The 22,868-nt window shown below is 38.5% G+C and overlaps 1 protein-coding gene across 1 annotated transcript in view; it reads left to right on the top strand.

Moving 5' to 3' along the window:
- FAM13C (family with sequence similarity 13 member C) overlaps nucleotides 1–22,868 on the top strand; it is a gene marked incomplete at both ends in the record, with an annotated part of 134,349 nt that overhangs the window by 42,616 nt on the left and 68,865 nt on the right. The window contains 2 exons of the mRNA XM_079535880.1: nucleotides 5,686–5,764; nucleotides 11,051–11,094. Coding sequence (XP_079392006.1) covers nucleotides 5,686–5,764; nucleotides 11,051–11,094 — 123 coding nt within the window. The remainder of the gene's footprint in view (nucleotides 1–5,685; nucleotides 5,765–11,050; nucleotides 11,095–22,868) is intronic.

Raw genomic sequence — 22,868 nt, 5'->3', positions numbered from 1 at the left:
GAGACAGCTGCATTTAAGAGGTGGTGAGGTGAAGCCTGCAAACACAGTTTGTGAACCATTCCCAGAGAAAGAAACACAAGATCACTTGCAGTTGTTATATGCCGATATTTACCTGGACAAACTCCAGCTTTCCTGCTCCCCTCTAGTAGTTTGCTTTCATTTGGAGTTTAATTATCCAGGTGAAAACAGAAAGCGAAAGAGACCACCATCCTGCCTCAAGAGAACAGAAGGCTCATGCTTGAGAGACCTTTCTGGGAAGGATCGTGGCTTTTAACCTTTGTCTGAGAAACTAAGTCGCCACAAGCAACCTTCCTCTGAAACATGAATAATAAACAACATGAGTTTATTAGCTGCAGTGCAGGCTGGTTTGTCTTTGGCTGCCTTCTGTCTCACCCCTCTTTCTGGGTCAGTCCTACTAGGGGGACTGCACAAGCCTCAGCAAAGTTTGCCTTGTTACACCCAGGGCTACCCCTTCATTTGACACATTCTGATGAGTTCTGCAGGAGACCAAAAAGGGAGACATTGTCAGAGAGTTTCTTGCTTTAGCTTATAAAACAACCTTTCTGATGATCTTTATTGTACCTAAACTTGACACCTTGAAGTTTAATGTTCTGACTGAGAAAATACAGAAGCAGCACTAAGACAAATAACTGCTTGTAGTGTCTAGCATGTGGCTGGGGCTGTTTTGAAGGGAGCTGGGAGAGGAAGGAGCAGACAGATCTCGTAATGAGAAGCACAACACTGCCTCTGCCATGAAGACCAGAGCTGCAGCTTCACAGTCATTAACAGAGAGACCTTCCCCATGGCCCAGGAGTTGCGGCCCACTGCCACCGTGACCCCAAAGCAGCAGAGTCTAGACAGTACTGAGGGCTGACAACTGTCAGTGCCTCTCAAAGTGATTCAGGACTTTCTTCTCTCCAAAGAACACTCTAAGCAGACAAGTTCTCATCATTCCAGGGGCTTTGAGCCAGAGTCTTTCCTGAGCGACTGCCAGATTTTAGTGCAGACTCTTCAGCTGACAGTTTGGTAGTATGGTTCTTGTTGCAGTTGCTTTTTCTTAGGAAAGAGAGTGTTGGAGGAAATTCTAGCATGTTTCAGACTCTTCACTGCTTGTCTGTTACTCTGGATGAAGAATGAAAACCTTCATCCAAGTGTTAGAAGCCTTCAAAGAATCAGTGCCCAACTGTGCCAATGAACAGGTTATTCCTGTGTCACCTCTACTTTGGTTTGTGTAATTGATGTGGTGGAGCTACTTTTTGAGTCTTGGACTGATTCTGTGGAGAAGAGAGTACTATTTCTGAGCCACAGTTCTTTCAAAGTCATATTGCAAGATGAGACTTTTTTTCTGGCAGAAAAGATACCATGCTTTTGACAAAAAATACCAGCTGATTGGTTTCATATGCTCCACATCTATGATTGGTGATCTCCCACCATAGCAGAAGAGAATTCTACTGCTATGTCAATCTCATTACTCTAGGTGGTGCTTGGATATAATCGTGGGAACTTGAGAGTACATTATATGAAGTGAAATAAGCATTCTGAGTTGCATAATAATGGCTTCTTGAAATTTTCACAAGGATCTCCATTATTTTCCTCAAAAAGGCAACAACTTACAGAATTCCAACCAAAAACTCCAATATGTATGTAAAACTACTCATATGTATTGATGGCACAATTGCTGGGTATTCAAAGTGGATGTCGCTAGTAAAAACTGCTAGAACTAGAAATAAAAGATGTTTATGATGATAGAGCCTGTCAACCGAGCTATATTTTTGCTAGTTTTTCTAGGAGGGACCTTAATATTTTGAAGAAGTGTGTTCTGTGATTCAAAGTGAATCCCAGGAAGAATTGTCTAATAGCACATGTGATAAATCCTCAGGCAAACAGTAATGGTGGGAGATATAGTTCAGTAATGTAAATCCTTGCAGGGAATGTAGTTTTACCATCCTTTTTATAGAACGGAATAGAGAGAAAAAGGCAACGTTATCTAAGTCTGAGTATCTTTCCTCATCCATTGACCCCATTTGCTTTGTGCTCAGGCTGGCCTGGGTGGTCTCTGAATCTCTGCCTCAAAGCACAAGGAATCAGATTTGGGATGCTGTGTTGAATCAGGCAATGAGTAGTACATCTGCAGTTTTCCAGAAGGTAAGTATTGCTCTGCCCATTTCATCAGGTGATTGATCCTTGACTTTATTTGGGGCAGAAAAAAGAGACAGTTATTTGCATAATGAATTCTATAGAAAGTGCAATTTTGACTCTTTGGGTCAGCGCTAGGGAGCTGTGTTATCTGAGATAGATAAGACACTGTAATCCTTGGAACACACTGTAAATTAACTATGTGCTTAATTATTTCACTAGTGGGAAGGTAGTATTTTCTTTTCATTAGACTGATGCTAGCAAATACTATGAAGAAAAACCCAATGCAGTGCAAAGGTGTCTGAGTTAACTCTACATTACACAGTTCAATAGGATATGTAGGCAGTACAAGAATATGCTTATGTTCCCTGAACAATTTTTGCATTTATCATTTCCTTTTAAATGATGAAATAAAACAGATTCAGAGCAACTGGTATAACAGGGAAGTAGTCAAGGAATCTCTTTCATGGTTTTTTTTAGTGTTTTGTTTGTTCACTTGCTTGTTTTTGGTGGGCTTGTTATATGTGGTGGATAGGAGTTCAGAACAGTGACTGCAGACTCAGCTGAACTTTTGAATAACAGCTCTTAAGTGCCAGGGAAAACACTGGATAAGGTTTCTTCAGTATTGTCTTTCTTACTGAAGAGAGAGTATCTAAAAAAAGAAAAAAAAAAAAAAAGAAAAAAAAAAAGACAATGATGCTAACAAAAATTCTTTATTTTGTCTTTCTGGAGACTTAAAACTTGGTCTGAAGCATAATCCAGAAAAATATGTTGAGATAATTTGTTCATAAGTGTGTCAGCAACAGCACTCTCTTATTATGACTGTCGCATTACGTATTTTGCAGCCCTGTTCTAATCTTCTGGCTGCATTCAAGTTTGGTGCTTTCCATTCTGACCAAATTAATTTGAGAAATTCAGATGATTCTGCCGACTGTGAAATGGTTAGAATTTTTCTAACAGAGTGTTTGTAAAAATTATTTTTATCTTGGTTAATAATGAGTAGGACATATGGCTGTATTTCTGTATTGTTTAGATAGAAAACATGTTGCCCTTTGGAAGCAAACAAAATGGTAAATGAGAGTTATATTTATGGACTTATCTTGCCTTAAAGTTAATCTCCTGTTACTAGTCTTGAGCCTTTCGGGTTGCTATAGAAACTGCTATAGCCTCCAACTGCGTTTCTGCCGAGACTTAATTGCATTCGGAGTTTCATAGACTCCCTATGAACTGCAGCATTGACAGACAAAAGCATATTGCAGGAGGAGCTGAATTAATGGTTCAATATGATGCATGCATTTTTTTCATATGAAGGCTGATCAAGAGTAATGCCTCCTATTTTATGATGTTGGCCAGCGACATCAGAGGCAGATGTTGATTGTACGGCAATAGAGGCTGAACCTTCCCACCAATATTCCATTACATTTTGTTGCTGTGCAGTAGCTGGCAGCAGAGGGGCAGTCTGACAAAATTCCAACACAGAAGCGAGGATGAGGCAGAGAGGTAGAATTACATTCCTCTCTGCAGAAAAAAATGGCACCCATGGACTTTCATTGACACTTGCTAAACGTTTCTGGAGACCATCCAGTGAATGAGGATTGACACAATGAGGAGGTGGGTGCTATGTTTCAGCATGGCAACTGCGATAGTGGATCACCTGCGCTGGTGCAGATTTTTATGAGCATGGCATGCAGGTTCTTGTTCAAAGACGGCAAAAATCAATAGCTACTGGTGGTGACTAAGTTTTAAAAAGTAGCTGAGAATTTGCTCTCTCAACTAATGTTATTGTACTCTCTTGTGATTTCCATGGAAATAAATAGGAGGCATTATTTATGGAACTACTGGAGTACTGTGTTTCCTTATTCTTTTTCAGGTTTTCCTTTATGAGCCAGTAAAGGTCTAACATGTAGTGCTACCACAGAGACAGATTTTCTTTGCTGCGACTGTATTTCAAATTTTCTAGCCTTCAATGTCATTGGAGTAGCTGCAAAAGTCTCTTTTACCTCTGCTTTTGTGAAATGGACATGGAAGTGCGTAGCTGCTGTTTCAACAGATCTTGTAAGCCTTTTTTTTTTTTTTTTTTTTTTTTTTTTCTCTCGGTGGATTTTCTCATTAAAACTAGATTGAGAACATCTCTCATTCGGATAGCACAACTACATCTCAGACCTGCTTCCCCACTTGGCTCTCAGCATAATGCTGCTTACAGTGAAAATACATTGTTCTTCTGATCCTGTTCTCCATTCAGTGGTGGTGGACTAGATCATAGCTAGTTAACATCACTCTCCACAGTGTTCAATGGATATAAGTTCTGAACTTAATAAAAAGCAATTCCCCATTGTTCTCTTGCACAAAAGGAGGGAAGAAATATCTGTCACAACAGGAGAAAGAGTGAAAGTATTGTATGTATTTCCATCTCTAATGTTAAGCTCTCTTTTAAAGGTATGCTTTGCTTGCACGTAGTACAAATAGTACAGACACCTTCTGTGCAGTATTTCTTTCATTGGATGTTTTCATGCCAGTAGTAATACTGGCTCTAAGATTGATTTCTATCCTCTTATTCTCATTAGAAACATTAGGGTCAGCCCATAAACTGGTGAATGGACAGGATCAGACTGATGTTGCAAATGGGGCAAAAAAGAAATTTTAACAACCTACTGTGTTAAACTTGCATACTGAATACTGCTTTTAGATACTGAGCACCTGAAGACAGCTTAAATATACCTGTTTCAACTTCTAAGATTTTGGATATTGATTGGATTTTGGTATGAATATTATTTGTTGGCTCCTGTCATACTTGAGAAGCCAGATAATTGCCATGTCTCCAAGCTGTCTGCATGAGCTGTTTTCCTGGCAGCGGCCACACTTTGTTTACAGAAAGCAATGCTTGCAGAAGTTTCATAGGTGTTCAAAAAAGGACCCTGTCTGTCAGCTGAACAGATGGAGTGTGTATGGTATGGAGGGCTTGACAGTGTCACATACAGTTGTGAGCAGTGTTATTAAAAAGAGAAGACTCACAAAGAGTCTGGGGTGTGCCAATAACAGGCTTTTTTTACTGTACTATAGAATGTATTTCAAAACTTTTTTTTTTTTTTCCCCCACAAGCCATTCATTTCTTAGGATTTTTGAGGCTGTAAACTGTTTAGGCTGCTTCTATAATTGATAGTATATGCAGATGCATGTTTAAGATGTCTTTGGGGGCCATTAACTCGTGCAGGTCTGTCAGGGAATGCAGAACTTTGTTACATAGATGTTCTTACATTGTTCATCTCCTGCCTTCCCTTCACATTTTGTTCTAGTAGACCACCCAGAGGTGGATCAAAACTAGGGATGCCTCTCCTTTACAGCCTTTGTGCTGTCCCTCTTGTTTGTCACACCAGCTCTAATGCAACTCCAGAGAGATCTCTGTCTGAAGTCTTGTGTTTCTGGGTGCGAGGAAGATAAACGGCGCAAGCTGCTGGCAGAAGTCAGGAACTGCATTTGAACCAGGCTGCGTGGAAAGATTAAACGTAATTTACTTTAAGCTTTGATTTCTCTTTCTTCCCTTTTTCTTAGCATAAGAAAAGAAAGAGTGGCCTTAAAAAGGATTTTAGATAAGCAAGAGAACTGGTCAAATTATTCGTACATGTATCAGGCAAGTATCCCCACTGAAATAAGGAGATGAGCAGGGAATGGGGAGAACCAGGTAGGGACAAGCCATTCAGCAGATCCGCTCTTGAGTTCTGTACCCCTTTTTTCTTTGGTAACATAACTAGAACTGTCATCTAGCACTCTGAGCAAGACAGAAGGTAACACTGCTAAAATGTGCACCAAATGTATTCTGTGTAAGCCTAAAATTTCAAAATTCTTGAAATAGAGATGCAGGGATTCCTTTTAATGTGATTTCCATCTCATTAGCCCCCCCATTGTGATCCCAAAATTAATCGCCTGTGAAATTTCAATTTTCTGTCTTATCCCTGCTTATCTCAGTGACCACTTAGGAAAACAAAATGTGTCATCTATGTTGGTCAATTTGTATCTCCTTGTATGGCATACGACGGAAATGACCATGGACTCTATTAATATCTGTTCCTATGTAAACAAAATCCATTTTCCTCAGTTCTCTAGCTAACAAAGAACTGTGGGAACAAGACAGTCAGAAGCTTGGGAATTACTCTACAAGGAAGAATCCCAGTGTTTCTTGGCAAAAGCAGCTTTATGCTCTAGGCTTGCTTGGTAAGAGCCAACAGTAACAAGGTCTTATTTTGGACTGAGGTTTAAATAAACAGACAGTGAATGTTTCTGCCTGTCTTTGAAAGCCGATACATAGAAATCTCAAATATTATTTCAGAAAAGTCTTTTTTCCCCCTAGTTACAGCAAGATACTCAATTTGGAGGAAGTAAGGTGTTAATCTCATAACATAAGGGAGAATTTGGAGTCCCAATTGGAAACTTACGGAGAAATCTTCCTTTTCCTTATTTATTTCTAAATACTGACAGGATGGGAATATATATATATATATATATATATATATATATAATATTTTCTCAACCCTTTGCCAATTTCCTTATAGGAAAGAGACATAACTAGAATGTATAAGGTAACTTACTCAACAATAATTGGATTTTTAGCATCTGTCAATATTAAATTTATTTTAAATTTGCCATAGGAGCATCTGAATTGTCATAAGTGGTTCATACATTCACTAAATGGTTTGGGACTTGTTGGAGAAGCCTGCAGTGGAGGCATTCGTTGACATTAGATTTACTCTGTCATAATTTCTACTTTGTCCTTTACAACTGCTCTTGTACACTTAAATTGCATGAGTATTGAGAACTTGTGTCCAGAAGGTCTGTATCTCTGGTCTTCCGGCAAGTGCAGGTGAACTCACATCCCCATGTCCCCATCTGGCCATTTCTGCCCTGATGTACTCTGATGGAGGAAAATGGGAAGCTCTCTTCCCTAATGCTTTCATAGCCAGAGAGAGCACCAACTTCTCTGCAGATCTGCTGTTAGCAGCTTAGCCTCTGTCTGTTACACTGAAACCAACATATGTGCTATTTGATACTGTTGCTTTGATACAGGAGGTGCTATTTACAGAAGCCTCTTGGTTTCCCATAAAAAGTTCTGACTGAATATTATTTCAGTATAAAGATAACATTATGATAGATAAAGTATGAGAAACATGAATGATGTTGTTTATTCTTGAGTTATTATTATTATTATTATTATTATTATTTATCCTAGGCTATAACATACAGTTAAGAAAAATTTCAGCCCATCATCTTACATTCTAAAAACTGCTGTGGATCTGGCAGGATCTAATGTGAAAGAGGGTAGGACTCTTTGCCTTAGGTCTTTCTGCTTCATGCACTGTTTTTCTCCACCCTTCATTAAATCTTATCTTCAGATCTCCCAGTCATTCTGTTCTAAATTCGTAGTTCAGCCTTTTATTAAAACTCAAAGGAAGAATGTGATCCTATGTATCTTTGAATCCCAAGTGAAGCAGGAGCCTGCTTCTCTTTGCCTGTGTTTTCTAATTGCTACTTCAAAATATGTTGCTATATTATTGGAAGGAATGTCAACAGGAAACTGAGGAATTGCTAGTTAATGCACTGAGAGGCACAATTAGTTTTCGTGTGAATCAGGGTAGCTGCTCAGTCTTTTATATCCAATGCACATAACAGCTGATGTGCAACAAAATAATCTGCTAAGATCTGTATACAAATGCAGTTAACAAATGAGATCTCTATCTTCATAAATGCGGAACAAAACTGAAGGAAAGTAGAACCAGTGTGGAGCACCTGAAACAAAAATGAGCAATTTATTCTCAACTCCAAAGATAAATTTAGAACTCTGCATAAACTGGTTTTCCTAGATGCAAGCATAATGAAAATGCAACCTGTATTTTGTTAAAATATACATATATATATATATAATATATATATTATATTTATATATACTATACATAATATATATAAAATGATACTTCTTGTATCACAGCTGGCCACCTGAAAGACTTTTCTGAGGTCCTGGAAAATCCAGTAGGAATCTGAGAAAGAAAACCATTAAGAACATCTCGATAGTAAAAACGTTTAAAAGCAAGGCATTTTAAAATTATTAAGCAAGTATTCGAAGGGAGAAATAATCTCGATGCCCATTTCCTAAAATGTGCACTACACAAGAAAGTAGAAAGTAATTATTCTAGGAACATCTGTGGTAAAATCTTTAATTATAACCATCCAGATAAAAGTTAATTAAAAGCACATCTTTAATGTAGCAGTACCCTTTTCCCCATGTAGCACCATCTGGGACTGACTCTCTTCTGCCCTCTCCGTTACTTAACTTAAATAGTAACAAGTAGCTGCACAGGTACTTCTAATTTTTTCTTATTTGCTGAACAGAACAGTGTTGTCTGTTCCAAGAGGATGTAGTGCAGAAGGTCGTAGTCTTTCCCTTTTACAAGAAAAGAAATAACCTCTTGCTGTCTAATGGTGTTGAAAGAATTTACAAGAATAACTTGGATATAGAGTTCAAAAATAAACCAGCCCATATGCCATTGCAATTGCCTGTGTTTCTGGTTCACAAAAATGAGACTGGTCATGAAATTCATCCACTTTCTGCCCCCAAAAAGTCAGTTACATTCTGCTAATAAGCACAGTAAGACAAATCAGTTCTGAAGTTTATAGGTGAGGTATTAGCAAGAACTTTCGAAGAGACCCAAAGGGAAATGTTTGAACTCTCTTGTCTCCAAAATATTTGTCTAGCTTGCTTGCAGCATGCCAAAATAATTGTGCCCTGTGAGAAGATGTGTCAGTTGAAATTTGAGGCAGGTTAGTAAGCTGGCTGCTAGGCCACCCTGAACAATAACTGGGCAGGACAAACACTTCCTCCTTGTGAGGCATTTCCAGCGCTACAATGAAGTGGAATTACAGTGTTTCAAGTTGCAGGTCTGAAATTTTGTGCAGAGAAGGAACCAGAACAGAGTAGGAAGGTAACATGCATCTGAATAGTGCTTTTGATACACATCTAGCAGAACAGGAAAATAACAGCAAAATTATTATAGCCATATTTAGCCATGAGTAGAGCATGTTTTCATTCATATATTAGTGCAGAGGAGTGCTGAATTCGCAGTTACATCAATGTCAGATAATTGCTAATGTAGTGGGTGATGCCAGGTTTTTAATCAATGGATTTGGGTATTTGGAGTTAAAAATAAAAGTAGATGGTACTTTGAGGTCTCTTCAAACTCAAGCCATTCTGTAATTTTAAAAGACTTAGGGCTCCAGGCTGTCTTTCTTACATACTATTTATCAGTGTGGCTAAGTTCATCTCCTTCCCTTGCACCTGAGCAGTAATAGTATAAATAATGTAAATAAATGGAAAGTGTAGTTGTGTAGTTGAGTGCTATGCCTCTTAGCAAGCATTGATTGCTCTGTGCATGAGTTTGAGATTTAGCTCTTACTTTATTTAACAAAGCAGTCCACTTCTTCCAACATACTTAGCAAGTACCTGGCATTTTTAAGTTCTCACAGTTAAGCACATGCATGAGTGTTTTCCTGTCTTGGAGCCTAAATCACAGGTTTTCCATTTTTATTATAATTACTGTAAAGTTGCTTAAGGCTTTGCTTAAAGAAGGTTACTTGGTCACTTTTTCTGCATGACAACCTATTCCCAGGTAGCTCTGATTAACTGGATAATGGGTACTTCATTACTAGAAAATAACTATGTGATAGAAGTAGATACAATAACACATTTTGCAAAATGGTGAATGTCTGTGATGTCCTAATTTTCTAGACTAGGCTATCGCACTGAGAAAGCGAAACAAAACAAAAACCACAAAGGCTGAAAGGATAGAAATGAATTATAACAAAGGAAAAATATTTTTTCCAGTTTATAATTATATGACTAACTACTGGGTCCAGATAATGCAAGATCTCACTGAAAACTCTATTCTCACTTAAAATAAATGAAAATAACCCTGATGAGATTTTTCTTTTTTAAGCTGAACCCTAGTCATGTCTTAAATGGAAAAAATATTGGATAGTTTGAGACTCTTTTAAAATCCCTGATGCTTGGCTATGTTACAGTTTCCCATATTCCCATAGATATTTCTCATATTCAGCTAAGACTTCTTATTGCTTAAACTGATATCGCCACTTTGTCACAGTTTTTCCCATTGTAAGTTTATCATAGCTTTTGAATTGTGGGTTCCCTAAATAGAAAAGATTTCATGTATGTAAGATGTGAGAGGGATATGAGAAGTTACAGTCAAGAATTTTCAGGGAAGAGGCTAACTGCATGCAGGGGACAGCGGTGCCAGAAAATTTGGGCTTGGAAAAAGAAAAAATTCTTTTGAATAGAAGATAAAGTATCCCTATTGGTTTGGATTTATTACTACTGTAAATTGAAAATGGGGGAAAGAAAAACCAAACCAAAACAATGGAACAAACAAACAAAAACCCAACAACCCAATATCTTTAACCTTTTATTGCCCATTTATACAGACTGATTCACTCCTCCTCTCTCTCAAGAGATGCTATGTACAAGTATGCTTTGTGATCTGCATTTTTTTGTAAACTTTTCCTTTATTTCTGTTCAACTGAGCCAACATATTTCTTTATTATATGCAGAAAGATGCCTCTGATTTTGTGATCATTAAAATATTTTAAACATGACAATTTTTCATCTGTTTCTATCAGGATTATCTTATTTTCCTATTCCCTCAAATGGGCTGTGAGGAGAAAAAAAAAAAAAAAAAAAAAAAAAGTGTGCAATCTTGAGTATGAGGAGAATTACAAATATTTAAATGAACCAGAAGTGTTCAAGAAATAATTTATTATTCTGAAAACTGGCAAGAATAACAAAACCAAACATTAATGCAGACTGCTCTTAAACAGAAACCCAGTCTTGCACACTTCGTTTCTTTTCTCTATGCAGAAAAACACAGAAGATGAGGAAGGAGACAGACTTGAGTTATTAAGGTAGGATAAAAGCACCTGCTATTTAATGTCTCTGTGGAAACTTTTGATGCCTTGTTACCAATCTGTATAATATACATTTATAATATAATGATAGTTTTCAGTTGGAGAAATAGTGCAAAAAGTAAAAATTCTCAAAATCTTAATGCTTAGTTCATATGAACAACAGACTGATGGTACAGCAGCAGTCACCCGCTGACCCCGAACCGATCTACACATGTAACCCTAGAAGTAATGCTTATTATTTATTTCCATGGAAACAACAGAAACAAACAGCCTAATGGTACTATTTGACAGACCAAATTCTCAGCTTTCTTTCAACACTCTCTTTCAACGCAGTCACCACCATTAGCTATGTATTTTTTTGCCACCTAGGAACAACAGCCTGCATGCCACACTTGTAAAAATCCCCATGATTGTCCAGAACATGGCTCGTTCCTTCACACCGCTGTCACCACTGCTGAACTGCACCACCCACAGCTTCACTGTGCTCAGATCCACTATTTGATCCCTGTGAATGTTCAGCAAGCAGTCTGTTGCATGGCAACAGAATTTAGCACAATATTGCTGGGCATCTTCAGCCTCTACTGCCACTCCACCAACATTTACCTCTGTTATAATGGGCCAACATAATAAAATAAGAGACATTACTTTTGGAGCAGTCCTTGTAGTCTTTATTATATATTTTATTTACTTATTCATTTAGTCTTCCTCTAGTTTTTTTGTATTGGATTTATGAAGCTCCAAGGATGAACCTCCCTGGTTTCAGGAATGAGGGCTGCTCCAGAAGTGAATTCAGCATCTTCATAGCTTCCTTTCCAAGCAAATTAGTGTGGGCAAAAACTCTGCCTTATGCAGGTAAATTTGGTAGAAAGAGGAAAACTAATGTGTAAATGAAGATTAAATCTTTTGCTGTGTTTGTCACAAAGATTTGGCCTTCATGAGAGTTCTGTTTATATAAGAAAGCAGCATTTTGTTACGCCAAAGACTAGGCTTCCTGCTGTCATTTCTTCAGCATACGACTTGGAGGCTGACTGACCACAAGACCATAGCTTAGCCAAGATATGTCTTAAAGGAATGTTTTCATACATAAAGTTTAAAATATAGTACTGCTTCCCCACTCACGTTTTCATTTTGCAGCAGAAATACTTGGAGCAAGCTAACATTGACTAGAAAATCATGGTACATATTTCTGTCTCTTAGATTTTGTGGGATTTGTTCTGAGAATTCCCTGAAACACCATAATGGGAGCCAATTATATTGTGCTCTACAGTGAAAAAGCAGAGGTTGCTATGGTTCAGAACTTAAGTATTTCCCAGATGTTTTGGAACACCAGACTGTGCTACTTAATCCCATTCGATATCCTACTTGCTTTGCCAGAAATGCAGCACACTAATAAACCACATTAGCTAGGAAATAGCTTTCTGACTGAACTAAGGAAGATAATTCAAGGTTTTGACAAAGCTATTGAAGCAGACACAAGCAGGCATTTCTCAAAAGCTAATGAAATACTCATAGAGCAATACAAGGTATAATACACCATTTTGGAAACAAAAGTCATGAGAGAAGATCTCAAAAACAGCTCTATTTGCCAGTAGGTACTAAATACTTCTGGGTGTTGAGCCTTTAACGCCTTAGAAGTTTCCAGGCACTGCTACAGTAATCATTCATCCCCTGAGGGGGTATCTTCTAAATCATAGTGATTGGTTAGGTCTGGTGGAGGACTTGCATGTAGTCCTAACTCTAATTTTAAAACTGAGATACAATGTAGAATTCCACTGAGAGCAGAAATTCTGGGTATTTTTTTTCTGATCACTCTGAGTTGGACTCCTTCTTGTCTTACAACAGTAAATGCAAGTAACAGTTTACAAAACAGATGAATTTCAGCATCCACAGTGAATATGTATATACGTGTACATATATATGTATGTGTATAGTTATGTTCCACTACTTACATAAGCATATAATATACATAATAATAAACATAAGACATCATTTGTTCTGCTGAATATATATAATACACATAAAGAAGTGTTTTATAAACAGTGGAGCACACAGACAGGGAGACCAGAAATTCTCAGCTTTCACTACTGGAATTAGGGGCTTAATTCTTAGGGATTTCAGTTCACATCTCTTTGTATAGAGAGTAGAACTCAAGTAAAATTTTCTATCTTGTGTTTGTGCCATAAAATTTGGTTTCAAACAAACAAACTCTGTTACAATCAGAAAGATTAATGCAGTGGAAGGGCAATACAGAAATATAACAGCAAAGGGACTAGCATGAACGGAGTGGTGTTACAAAGGAAAACTGCTCACCCATCTCTGAAGATCTAGGCTTGCAAGAAAGACTCCACAAGAAAAAAATCTCCAACCAGAAATCCTTTCTCAGTGGCCATCAGACCTTAAATGACATCTAAGAGAGGTGCAGCCAGGCTCCACCCCTTCCAGTCACACAAATGTATTGCCTTCACCTGTGCTCCTAAGGTTGACTGGGTCCTTTCCCCAAGGTGCTCAATCAGTAGTTCAGTCTATGACTCAACAGTTACCATACAGTCTCATTCATAAATACTTTTTTCTAATCAATTTTTCAGGATTTTTTCTTGCTAAATGAAGCTTCTGTAGAAAATCTAAACTTTTGTAAGCTTTTGTAGGATTCTAGAAATGCTCCAGGGTATTTATCTTTTGAGAATAGTTGATGTGGCAGATTCATCCTGTTGGGTTTCATTTGTTGTTACTTATTTTCATGTAAAAGCTAATTGTTAAATATAATTAGACTTACCAACTGTGCTGGGTGAATTTGAGAATAGCTGCAGGAATGCCCCAGGGTAGCACACTGTAACCAGGGTAGTGTCCCTAGTATGTGATGCTAAATACAGTTGAATCTGTTAGACACAAGTACTGTAATAAGGCTGTAACAGCTATGAGAGACTGGTCTTTTGTCCTGCCTAATTCCATTGTACATCTCACAGACAAATACAGACAATGTAATCCTGATTCTCCTTTCAAAAAAAGATGTGTAAAGCAGCTAGAAAACTTAAAGTATAAAAATCTAGCAATGTTAAACTGAAGTGCTTTGTTCTGCCTATCAAGAACAATTTGTCAGAAACTATATCTAACTAGCAAGACCAGAAAGAAAAGTTTGGAATGGATGGAAATAAATAGGAGGTATTACATTCAGGATAACCTGCATTGTGGGCTTCAGATATCAAATCCTCTTAAAGTATGCTGCAGCTATATGTGTGTTTTCCTCAAGTAAAAAATACATAAAATGGAAAAACTGGTACTGATATTTTCCTGGTAGTATAGTCAAGGATAAAAATATATTAATCAGCAAATGTTGGCTTTGTTTTGGTCTCCCAGATAATCTTTTTGCATCTTCTAGATGAAAGTTTTAAATAAATCCTCTGTGTTTTGTGGCTGTACACATGCATACTCATGCACAGAGGCTTACTTTGATATTAGAGTAGTTTTACATCCTCACTGATGTTTCTTTCCTTTGGTTTTGGGACTATGTCTAGTTTCTCTTAATAATTATTTCTAGTTGATATGAATGAAATAAAAATAAACCTGGCTAAGGGGCTGTGCATCCACACAGAAAGTAAGTCAGCTTATTATTACTTCCCCATCATATGCTTGTGCACAATTACACCAGGGTAATGTGGTATGCTACCACTGCTGCAGTTTTCCCCGCACCCAATCAGGATGACCTGTTTTAACTGTTGCTGCTGCTGCTCCACTGCTTACCTTTTTTATTTTTATTTTTTAAACACTAATTTTGTTTCCACTAATCCTTCCTGTTTGTACTGTTGGACTGGACAAAGGGAGACTAGGCTCATCATTCTAAAAATTGCCTGTAGGTACTTAGGGAAAGATCCAGACTGTGTGGCTCACAGAATCACCGAATCACCAAGGTTGGAAAAGATCATTCAGTCCAAGGATCACCAACAGTTCTCACTAAACCATGTCCCTCAGTACAACATCCAAATGTTCCTTGAACACCTCCAGGGTCAGTGACCCCACCACCTCCCCAGGCAGCCCATTCCAGCACCTGACCACTCTTTCAGAGAAGTAGTATTTCCTAACGTCCAGCCTGAATCTCCCCTGGCACAGCTTGAAGCCACTGCCCCTAGTCCTATCATCAGTTACACGAGAGAAGAGGCCAACCCCCAGCACACTACAACCTCCCTTCAGGTAGTTATAGAGAGCAATAAGGTCTCCCCTGAGCCTCCTCTTCTCCAGACTGATGCAAGCATGTCTTCTCCAGACTGATGCAAGATATGCAAGAAGGATCATCATGAATGATTGTAGCTCAATGCGATCCAGTTTCCAGAGTCAGCTCAGTTCTGAGCTATCTGTCCTTGACTGCACACCCTTGGGTTCTGTATAGTGAGAGTATGTAGCAGGAAATATTTCAAGTGCTCTGGATGAGGATGCAGGCATAAATTATTGTGCTTAACATTTTTAACTTTCCCTGGAAATGGGGGGAGAAGGAAAATTTGAGTATTTTCCATGTGAGAGTGATTAGTTTTCACCCAGTCTCTAGTAAAATATAACCCTCTAACAACTGATGTGCAAAATCCTTGGGAAATGCTGTTGGCAGTCATAGGGAATTGTATTTCACTGGGTGCCCTTCCAGCTTTGGGAGTTTGACAGGAGAGCTCTATAGAAATTTTAGATTGCCGTATTTTAATCTGGAAGTATAATTCTTCAAATTTCTCTCATTTCCCCTTAAGAGCAGTCATTAAAATTTGCTGACATTTCACCCTTTCCTCAGGGAGCATAGCAAACCTTAGAAACCAGATTTTTTCTTTCTTGCAGAATTTATACAAGGTTTTACCTTACTTGCTGTCAAGTAGCTTACTTTTTATGCAGCTGTAAAGCAGGTGTTTGCATCTCAGTATAACTAATACTACAGTAAATTGAATGGGCAAGTACTAATAACTCTGAAAGCTGAAAGGACTTTGAGAATTGTGAGTCATCTCAACTGTGGGGGTAGAGCTGAGGAACTAGAATTACGTAAACTGTCTCCCTATTGATTTCTTATGAAAATATAGTTGATTTAAATTAAGAGCTTTGATAGCATACGTAAAAAAAAAAACCAGATCAATTTGCACAACGGATGGGATCGAGATATAAAATTCAGGTTTCATCCTGTATCTGAGATTAGGCTTGCCTTACTTCCAACTTTCACAATCTGTCTGTCACATTAAACAGCAGTGTCTCAAAGCTGATATCCTTTTTTGCTTCTCTGGAATAACAAGGCTGCATTTCTGGATCCAGCTAGTTGACGGATCTTGACTGGGAATTGAATGTGATTGTATTTCTATTCAGAAATGTTTTGTGATGGCATGTAACTTGCTAAGCCAAAGTTGCATTTGCTGTTAGCTCTTGATAATTCTTCCTGTCAGATAAAACTCATCTCCAGAGAAACTATAAGGCAATTATTCCATTGAGAGGAAAGATGCTGGAGAACATAGTCAAGAAACATTTCCCCAAGTCAGATCCCTTGTTGAGAAGAACAGGTTTCAAACATATGTTACATACACTTTTAATTACGGGCTTAGTTTGTCTGCAATTTCAAATACTTTAAAAACTTCTTTTTTCTTCTAGATTTTTCTCTGTTCAACTATTACTGCATCAAACCAAATCTGCCTGCATTTTCAGATTTCTCCCCTAGTTGGGCTTTCTATTAAATTTGTCAGTGCTTTACAAAGCACGTTGTTGTGTGCTATAACAATATATGCAAAAAATACACATAGCCAACTCTTTTTTGCATGTACAGTAGATAAACACTATCTGTGGGCCTGCTTGTGGCTTCAGGGGGACAGGGGTGTTCTGGTGTTAATGTGCAGTGCAAAGGCATGGAGAATGCCTAAATTACCCGCCAGTGTCAGCAGCTATGCTAATGCAACATGGTACTGGGCTCTGCTTTTGGAGCAGTTCCTTAGCTTGAGAGGCAGTTAATGAGTAAATCTTTCTTCATGTGGGAAGGGTATAAAAGAAAGTGTCTCAGGGATGAATTTATTTGCTGCTGAAACAAGGTTAAAGAACAGAACTCTGCAACTAATTGAATTTATCTTAGCTTCCTCTATTCTAGCTTCAACGTATTCTATTTTTTCATGACTGAATCTGCATGAGAAAGGTGGTATGCAAAGATGTTTTCATACAATGACAGTGTCAGTATGGAATATTTTAGGACTTTGTTTTTATTTCTGTGGCAAAATATGTTTTATATTTTGTGATGCTTATATTCAGGAGTTCTGAAGGTCTGTATTCCCCATTGACTTTGTTACTGATCTACCTTTGACAAGAGTTGAGCCTGGAAAATAGCAGATTATGAATTTTATGAGTGCTTTTCTCAGAAATAGCACTTAGGATTTGCGTTTTTCTTCTAGTGTGACATTAATGCTGTTTGTGGCTCAGCATGGCTGTCAAGAGAGTTTGAAAATCAGAGGATATGAGTCATCATAAAAACAGTGGTAATGTTATTTTCCACGAATACTGGTCCATGATGCGGCTCTGGATCTGATCTTGCTTTATTACTGAGACCAGAAATTCGACAGATTGAGAAAGAATGTCCCCAATATTCCTTAAGCTTTCTTTCATACCATAAGCCATCTAACTGTTTAATTCCATTTAATTATTTTGGTCTAATGTAGTAATGAGAATAGTGGTGCAAAAATCTGAAAAAACCTCTCTTAGCACAGGAGAGCAGGAGTGCTGGATAGTTATGTAATCCAGAGAGGATGAATGTGGCCAGAAAAAAACATTCCTGTTCATTTCAGATTGCCAAAGAGAGAATTGTTAGGCCTACTAATTAATCATCAAGTTTAATGAAGCATCTTGAACCTCAGATTGGAAGATACACCCAGTGTGTGTGTTTGCAATGCTCTCTGTTTAGATTTGGTTTTTCTCTAAGCTGAAAGCCCAAGTATGATCATTGGATGAGTTAAATTAAGTTATTGGCTCTTTATGCAGTACTGAAATAATTTTGATGGTGAACAAAAAATATGATTTGTTATTGGTATTCCTTACATAATTCTCTGAACATTTGTGATGAAATGTTTGTGAAGGTCATAAAGAGAATGAAGCCTATGTTCTGAAATGACTAAAGGAGATGCTGTGGAGACTCTATTAATGAGGCGTCCCTTTCCTTTTGCAACTCAGATGACTTGAAGGCAATGTTTTCAGTCTGCAGAGAAGGTTGAGAGAGCTTTTGTTACTAAGTAAATGTCTCATTATCCACTTGACATATGCTATATGCTTTTACCTGAAAAAATTAGTTCAAACTCCCAGTGTAAGGAATCACATAATCTCAGACTTGGATGGCACTGTTAAAGGTCATCCACTCCAGCTCCCCTGCAATTACCAGTGACATCCACAGCTCAGGGCCCTGTCCAGCCTGGCCTTGAAAGTCTCCAAGGACAGGACATCCTATGCACTTCTGGGCAACCTATGCCAATGCCTCACCACTCTCACTGTGGAAAGGATGTGTGGAAAAAGACTTTTTCCTTATAGCCGATCTAAATCTACCCTCTTTACGTTTGAGGAAAAGGGATCTGTTTCAACGTGTGTGCTGTGCAGTTTGTGTGCTGTGCTGTAAAACTTCTGTGCAAATGCCACAACTGAGAGTAACAGAAAAGAGCTTGGGCTTTAGTGCACAACATCAGTGCCATAAATGCCCTCAGCACCACTGTGCATATCACCCACATTGGCTCCTTGCCCCATAACAGGTCCCTGTGTGAGGCAGAGCTTCCAGTTCTGGTTTCTTTAGGATGTCTGTAGCTCACCTGGGCTTCCAGTACTCCTTGATACCTTGGGACTGGGCTTATCTGGGCTCCAGCTCAGTGCTGCATCTCCAGGTGCCCTCAGGAAGCTTTGATCTCTGTTCACTGATCAGGAATGTGTAATGTCTGAAGGAAACAGCTGAAAAAGGGTCACAGAGCTTTCTTAATATATATATATATTTTCTTTTAGGCATCAGTAGTAATAGCAAAATTCCTCAATGCCCTATCCCTGTTCTCTGATGTACAAAGGAGTCTAACTAAGATTGTTCCTCTAGAGTGGTTTATCAATCAATAAATAAATTTTTATCCAGACCAGACATCTTGATGCTTGCAGTCAGCATCCTTCATCACAAACAACAGGTCAAGCAGGAAGCTGTCCTCAGTGAGTGATGCCTTCTTCCCATCTCCTTCTGCCCTCTTGAGCTCTGCTTCTGTTTTTCTGCTTTGTATTTTAACAAGATATTTTTTCTTTCTGTGATATCTTTCACTCTTCCTCCTCAAGACAAATTTAGTTTCACTGTGTTGCACTTATTAGCTCTTCAGGAGCTTGACTTATTCATGAGACTGTTCAGCACCCTGTGCTTCTGCACAGACCTTTTTACTTTCAGATAATTGTGATTCATAGCTGAGTTTTGTAAGAGTTCTTAATTCAAAAAGATTTCTTGAAAAAAGCTTTTCATAAGACCCATATCTCTCTGCAGAGTGTTCCTTTGGTGATAACGTTGGATGTTTTGGTGACACTTGACTGAGCGTGGAATGAGAAACTTTCTAGCCAGCTCTTTGCTAGAGGATAAGCATTTTGCAAATGTTACAGCTGACAGCTGATGTCCTGGGTGGCTGTGAATTCTTTCTTGTGTACAGCCAAAGTCATAAATTCCTTAGTAACTGAAAGCTGGAAACTGTTTAATATATGAGTTACTATGTGTTAGTCTGGTTAGTTTTTTACTAGATGATGTTACATCAGCACAGACCTGGAGTGTTGGAGTAATAAACTCATAGATTCCTTTTCCTGTATGATGCTACTGACAACAGGTAAAAACATTTTATTTCAGTTTTAAATTTAATTTTAATTTAAAAATTTAATTTTGACCACAGCTTAGATTCTGCCACAGAGGAAAATCTTTCTGCTATCATTCCTTTCTTCAGCCACATTGCTACTGAGAATGAAAAGCCTGATTCTGATTTGTAGGAGGTTTTTAAAGGAAACCTCTGCTAGTGGGGAAAGGAAGCAGAATAAAATGTTTTCCCTAGTTTTTGATGCAGTGCTTGCTACTGTTTGAGGGAAGGAATGGAAAGTCAGGATGTTTCATTCTTCTAATTTCATGGGCTGCAGGCTTCCTAAGTGACAAAAACTGTTTTCTTGTAGCCCAAAGATAGACAAATCTCATGCAATCTGTCCGGGACTGAGGAGGACACTGCAGAGCAGATGGTACATTCAGGCTCCTGCTGCGGTTATCACTGCAGCAGTTGGCTTCAGAGCCAGCAGAGCTTGGGATCACGGCCTTGGTGCTTCAGAAACATTACCTTACATCACAGCATGACTGCAGCTAGGGTTTGCTTTAGCCCCAGCAGTGCTTTAGAGCCTGAGGGCTCTCCTTGTCCCAGTGCCCACAAGCAGTGGCACTGCATGGATGGGGTACCTGGGAGCATGCTCTCAGCTTTGTAAAGCCCCTTTGCAAACTGAGGCAGTTTTAACTTTGTAGCAACTCATGCACTGGATATATTCTTCTTATGGTTTTAAAGGTAATTGCGTTGCATGCCTCTACAGAACTGTGCCAAGCACCGTAATGCCGCTTTCATCCCTTTATTTGTTGCTGTTGCTAAGGTCGTGTACCACTTAGTGGAAGGTTGCTAACTTTGTGTTACAGCTGGTATCTTGTGCAGTGTAACTCAGGCAGCTGTTACATCGGGCTCACCCAGAGAAGTGTTTGTATGTGTTTTTTTTTTTTTTTTTTTTTTTTTTTTTTTTTTTTTTTTTTTCCCCCCTCTTAATCGTTCTACTATTTCACACTGTAATCTTCATAAAAGCAAACTCTCTGAATTCCTGTTATGGTTTCACTGTAATATGTTGAAATGGATAAGTCAGCAGCAGCATTTTTCTTTCTAGATTTGAGGTTCAGTAGTTTTCCAGACAAATAGAATATTCCTGAGTTAATGGAAAATTCATGCCAAGCTACTTCATCTTGGCTAACTTTGAGTCACCTCCAATGTTTCTGTTGGCTTGCAAAAAGAGCTGGTATTTTCTGTTTATCAGTTCCTCTGACTCTCTCTGCAAAGCATTAAATCTAATAGCCTGCAGGTGGAAGACTTCACATTTTAAAAGGAAAGGGCAGCTGATTACATACCGGCAAGCTTTCAATCACACTGCTGAAATGTTTTAAAATCAATTTTGATATCTGATTTGCTTGAGTTGTGGGATGATTTTGAAATATATAACATCAAGAAGGCTGATATCTCTCTTCTGATATCTCTCTTTTAATGTGAGCACAAATGAACAAATGTGTTAGAATTGTCAAGGTAAAAAGTACCTGTGCAGTGAAAAAAAAAAAACAAACCACAAAATGTGTGGTATGGTCTTACTGGGCTTTAGTTTCATTACGAAAACAGCCAGCTGCCTTTCAGAGAAGCATCTGAGAAGTCTCTGCTGCTTGTATTTCTGGCTGGCTTGCCCTAGAGACTAAACAAAACTGTTAATAGGAAAGACTTTATCCTGACTGAAATTGGGCTGTGTTTTTTTGCTGTTTTATGACTATGCATCATACCAAAACAGAAAATCCAAGGAAAAGGTTTAGCTGAGCTCTTGCGGTTGTCAGCTTTCATCCTTTACCAGTGGCAGATTAGAAATATAATGTAGTGACACAGATACAATATCTCATTAAAACTGCATGCTGCAGCTGCTCTCTCACAGAAAATATATTTCCAGTGAAATTGTTGCATTTTTTAACCTGCTTCTCCTTTCAGAAAATCAAATCAATGTCTCCTTCACCATCTGCTCTTAAGGGAAGCAAATTGACAGAAGTTTTCAGGGAATTAGCTGGAGCTGCCTTTCTCTCTCCAGGTCTGATTTAAATTCTATATATTTTGTTTTGATTTTCTTAATTCTGTGGAGCAGAAAATTGAAGGTTCCCCCCCCCCCCCCCCCCCTCTTTCCCTCATCCCCTCTTACCCCCCCCCTCGCCCCCCCCCCCACTTGCTCTAAAAACAGTATCCCTTCATGGTCCATACCACCTGCTGGAAATACTTTGCATCACTGTTTCTTGTTTTTCTTTCTTTTATTTTAGAAGATTTACTCAGAAGGTTAGGGACTGTGTTGAATGATGGTAGAAGAGCACTGAGTAAGCTGTACAGAATTAAAATGGTAAGCTGGAGAACGTTGTTTTTTGAGGATATTCTAAGCTCTCAGCTTGGTCTATCTGTGCACCAAAGAAGACCATACAAGAGTTGATGACACTTGCGTAAGTGTAACGTGGCTGTGCTGGGAAAACAGATGGTGAGAGCACAGTGTGGGAGGACTCCTGGATATTATCCATAAAAAGCCCACAGTCTCAGGTATCACAACAGGCTAGGGAAAATGCAGTGTCATTTTACAATGATGCTGAGCCATGAGTCTTTGGGCTGCCAGGTAAGGGGCTAGATTTGCTCCTGGCTGCTGCCAAGGCTGTGGTGCAGTCAGAGTAGGGTGCATGTGCCAGACATGCAGCAAGTGTACAGACAGTCTGTGTCTGATTTCCAGGATGGAAGAAGGCATCCTTGTTCTGCAATTTAATCTGTGGCAGCTTGTTTAGTCTCCCTTCAATGGAGCTGAAAGGTGTGAGGCGGGTTAATGGAAATATTATGAAGTGGCTACCAAGAAAATATGAGAATTTTATAAATGTTACATCAACATCCCAATTCATTCTCTATATGTGAAATAACTTCATCTCTCCACATTTTTTTTTTTTTGAACATTTTCTCTTTTTCATGCAAAACAAAACAAAAACGTTCATTTTA

The sequence above is a fragment of the Tetrao urogallus genome (assembly GCF_951394365.1).
Source record: "Tetrao urogallus genome assembly, chromosome: 5".
NCBI classification, from domain to species: Eukaryota; Metazoa; Chordata; class Aves; order Galliformes; family Phasianidae; genus Tetrao; species Tetrao urogallus.
Note: the sequence above shows the minus strand (reverse complement) of the source record. Positions and strands in the feature narration are given on the sequence as shown.